Source organism: Glycine max, chromosome 13, assembly GCF_000004515.6.
Source record: "Glycine max cultivar Williams 82 chromosome 13, Glycine_max_v4.0, whole genome shotgun sequence".
Lineage (NCBI taxonomy): Eukaryota > Viridiplantae > Streptophyta > Magnoliopsida > Fabales > Fabaceae > Glycine > Glycine max.
The window spans coordinates 24610372-24615080 of NC_038249.2; the positions used below are offsets into that span (position 1 = coordinate 24610372).

Sequence of the window (4709 nt, forward strand, 5' to 3'; positions counted from 1 at the left end):
CCTTTCCTTGCTTGTCTTTCCACTCTTCAAATTAAACCAGCAAAATCTTATCTTAGCTACCCCATCACAACAACCACGATACTATTTCTCATACTCTATTAGGCAAAAACACCACCAAATGGGAGAGGTTAGTTTTAGTTTCATCATCATGTATATTCGTCATTCATTCATTCCTTTTTCAGTAGTATATTCAGATTCTTGCAATTCCCTTTAACACTTATCATCACGCGTTTCTAATTAAAACTCGTGTCGTTTATGGCAGGAAAAGGAGCAGCCTAAGAATGACACCGAGAAAAAGCCCGAGGAGGTAGCCCCCAAGAAAGACGACGGACCCATCCCTGTCGTTTACAAACTCGACTTGCATTGCGAGGGATGCGTCAAGAAGATCAAACGCACCTGTCGCCACTTCGAAGGTAAATTTAAATCAAATCATAATAATTAATCACTCAAATTGCAGTAATTTTTAGTTCATGAGATTCCAAATTTGAGAAAATGGCGAAAATATGATGATGCAGGTGTGGAAACCGTTAAGGCGGATCTATCGTCGAACAAGGTGACTGTTACCGGTAAAATGGACGCCGAGAAGCTGCGAGATAAGATTGCCGAGAGAACAAAGAAGAAGGTTGATATCATATCAGCTCCGCCGAAAAAAGAAGCCGCCGTTGCGGAAAAACCGCCGGAGAAGAAGGCAGAAGACAAGAAGCCTGAGGAGAAAAAACCAGAAGAAAAACCTAAAGAGGTAATTAATCTTAATTTTCTCCTAATTAACCGAATTTATAAAGAGTAATTTCAGTAACTGACTTTATATTAATTAATTATTGGTTTTATACAGAGTACGGTGGTTTTGAAGATCAAACTACACTGTGACGGTTGCATTGCGAAAATTCGAAGAATCATTCTTAGGTTCAAAGGTGAGAGAGTTGACCTAATTCATTTTTAATTAAACATTTGATTATTTTAATATAAGTAATTAATTAATTAAACATTTGATGAGGGTGATGGTGGTGGTTGTGTGCAGGTGTTCAATTGGTGAGCCTCGACGGAAGCAAGGACTTGGTGACGGTGAAGGGAACGATGGACGTGAAGGAGATGTTGCCGTACCTGAACGAGAAGCTGAAGCGAAACGTGGAAGTGGTGCCTCCTCCGAAGAAAGACGACGATAAGAAAGAGAAAGAAGGCGGCGGCGGCGGCGGCGGCGGCGAGAAGAAAGAAGGCGGTGGTGAGAAGAAAGAGAAAGAAGGCGACGGCGAGAAGAAAGAGAAAGACGGTGCGGCGGCAGCGGCTGCGGAGGTTATTAACAAAATGGAGTATATGCACCGGATGGCACCTCCTTCGTTCTGGTACGACGGAGGACACTTTCCCGGTCAAACAAGTTACGCTATGGAGGTTCATCCAGGGTATGGTGCTAGTGCTAATAATCATTACGTGGAGCCAGGGTACGTGAACCAGGGTTATCCTCTGCAGCCACCTCTACCGTACTACATGCACCCGCACGCTCCTCCTCCGCAGATGTTCAGCGATGAAAACCCCAATGCATGTTCAATCATGTGATGATCGGTGATTAATTTTCGGTGTACACTTACACACGTACGGGATACGGATACGGAATACGCATGGTGTAATTTGTAAATAAAAAAAAATTGACGTGCGTGTAAAAATTGAGGGGTGGATAATATTCCGTGTTATTAAAATTTAATTAATATAGAGAGTTTTTATAATATGGTAGGATTTTGATATAATAATATATCATATGTGTAGGTTGTTGTTTTAGAGAATAGAGATAGAGAATGGCCGGCTGGCTGGAGAATCCTGTCCAGAACTCACATCACATGAGCTGTTCTTTGTTTTGTTTATTTTTCAGAATAAATGGTTTACTATTATTTCAATGAAATTTGTTGATCTTATTAAAAAATGTTTCGGGGACTGGTTCTGAATTGGCGAAGCAGTACCAGTACGTGTGAAAAGTGATTGGTTTGGTTACTTATTTGTCTTATTTGAGATTTCTTTTTCTTCTTTCTGTTTTTGCTTTTGGGTGCATATGGAAGGGAATTTTCATATGTGGATTGTAAACCTACCAATTCTGTTACTGTTTTTCTTTTTCTTTTTTCAAATATAATTACGCGTTGAAAATCACATGCTTTTGGATTTGGTGGGGAGCGTTGACAACGTCTTTCCAACAGAAAAATATTCGACTTTTTAATAGATGGAAATTCAATTTAGATCGCTGATATATATATGGTTGCTGCAGTTCAAAGTAAAGTGAATTAACCAGAAGAAATTTACATCCGAAGTACATAGACATTACGAGTTTATGACCTTACATAAATAGCAGTACACATTTCAAAGACTCCAAGCAACCAATGGCCATTGAAGTGACTTTGATGGGAAGGTAGGGGGGCCATTTCCTAATCTGATTAGAAATGGAAGAATTTTTCGCTTGCGCTAATCATGCATCCATAGTCCAAACATATAAATCAATATTTTTTTGAGAAAGTATTATGATAAGATTTTGAATGATTTAGTTGCACTAAGTCCCACACTATATAATGCCAATATAAAGCCTCCCCTTATCTTTCTTTCAAATTTGTAGTTTCTTTTTCTAAAGCCATCCTTTTAATTTTATCATTTTTTTTCTTTTAGTCAATACATATGCACTTGGTTTTTAACCACGTATTTTTAACCTATTTATATTAAGAACAAATTGAAGAACAATAAAAGAGAGCATGAAGATCCGATTTTGTTTTCTTTACAGGAAGCAACCAAATGGTTTATATTAGCTGGTGATAAGGTGATTCAAGCCCTTGTAAATTGTAAACATATTGTTATTTAATTATATTCTACACTATAAAAAAATTATATGACTAAGAATGAAGATGAATTAGTATGAAATTATTTTAACTTGGACAATCATTTCATGTTTAAGTCTGCTGGTTAGATATTAAATATTTAGATGGCTTAAATATATTTTTGGTAATATTTGTTTTTTTGTTTGATCCCAAATAAATTTTTCATTCGGATTGGGTTCCTAATATTTAAAATTTGTTGTCTCAGGTCCTTGTCGTTAGTCTGAAATTGTTATTTACCTACGGAGCCATTAACTGGACATGTAAGATTGTAATGTGTGGTGTCACATCAAAATAAGTGCACACGTAAGCTGACGACGTGTTTGTTGATGTGTGACATTATATTTTAATTAATTATAATTTTATTAAAACGTAACAAAAAAATATTTAGGGTTTTGGGTAGTGCCCAAATGTTGTTGTTTGTTGTGTCTTCTTCTCTCATTGGGTTTCAATTGCAATAGAGAAGATGAGTATGACAGTTTGAGATTCACACTACTACACCTTCGTATAGTTTTGAATTGTTTCGTTTAGGGCTTTGCACGGTCTAGAGAAGAGAATGACATCCATGTGAGCTTTTTGTTCGTCATTTAGGCCCGATTGTGTTTGTTGTTTGTGAAACAAGCCGACAATTTAACTAATATCTAGAACCAAGAAGCATCCTGGCAAGATGACGATATGCTGAGTGGAATGTAAGAAAAGTTTACTTTTAACATATTTGATTTTTGGTGTGTTTTTGTGGTTTATTTCTATTGATTTTTGGTATGTGTTTCAACTTCTTCTTCGTCATTTGTGTTTTGTCTTTGTTGTATAATGTGCAGGAAGATAGGAGGTGCAAATTTTGGATCTGGGATGACAATTTGGCAAAACAGTTAAACCAAAGTTGTACAAGTTCTTTGGAGGTTAATTCTTCTCTATCACAAGTGGAGGAGTTAAAGGAGAAGCTTATAGGAGAAACTTGTCTCTCATGAGGATAGAATTCGTGTGTATGATGAACAAATACAAGAATTGAAGAAGATGGTTGCAAAAGAAGAGGCTCATTGTCGAGGATATGCCACTAGAGTTTAAGAGCTACAGAAAAAATTAGCAAAACAATAAATGAAGACAAACATTCAGAGAAAAAATGTGAAGGTTCTAGGGTGCATTGTGGTCTTCCTTTGGAGTTTGTTATGTGTTGTCAGAGTTGCATTTGCAATTAAGTAGGTCATGTAATCTATTGTTGTTTTGTTTTTTGAGATGTAGTGATTGAAATTGTGTAGTGATCAAGTTTAAGGTTATGGATTTTGTGTTTAGTTATTGTAAAGACAAGTTTGTATGAACACATGATTAGTAATGACTTTTTTGTGGAACTAATTATCCATGTTTGAGGTTTATGTATTCTGCAATTATATTGATGAGTTGTGTTTTGGGTCCCTATCAAATTCCAAAACACTTGATGAAGTTAATAACAGATTGCCAATACATATTAAGGCAACTTAAATTTGCATTATCGAGGAAACAAATTATATAGACTCATGTGCTATAAGTACTCATTGCAAATACCACAAATGTACACTATGGTATGACTCTTAACAAAAGTTTTAAATAATTGTAGCATCATTTAAGAAAAGAACCCTTTGCTCTTCAAATTCATTACAACATCCTTAATAATCTTATCCATTGGTATGAATTGCAAACTCAATTCCTACAATATTTTGTTTGCGTCATCCTTTGTTCTTAATAATCCTGGTTGGACCTATAAGAAGTATTCAGTTTCAAGTGCTACTCTAAAAGAACTAATTTTAGTCTAATAAAAATGACATTAATATCACTAGCATTAAAGAGTATTGAACAACATGATATCTGACAAGCAACAAATCCTACAATATT

The 4709-nt window shown here is 35.7% G+C and overlaps 1 protein-coding gene across 1 annotated transcript; it reads left to right on the top strand.

The window, feature by feature from the left end:
• Window positions 1-6: 6 nt before the first annotated feature.
• On the top strand, window positions 7-1886 carry LOC547884 (heavy metal-associated isoprenylated plant protein 5). The gene is made up of 5 exons (XM_003542479.4): window positions 7-127; window positions 263-413; window positions 516-739; window positions 833-911; window positions 1019-1886. The coding sequence occupies exons 1-5, from the start codon at window positions 119-121 to the stop codon at window positions 1549-1551; spliced, it is 996 nt and encodes a 331-aa protein (XP_003542527.1). The 5' UTR covers window positions 7-118; the 3' UTR covers window positions 1552-1886.
• The last annotated feature ends 2823 nt before the right edge of the window (window positions 1887-4709 follow it).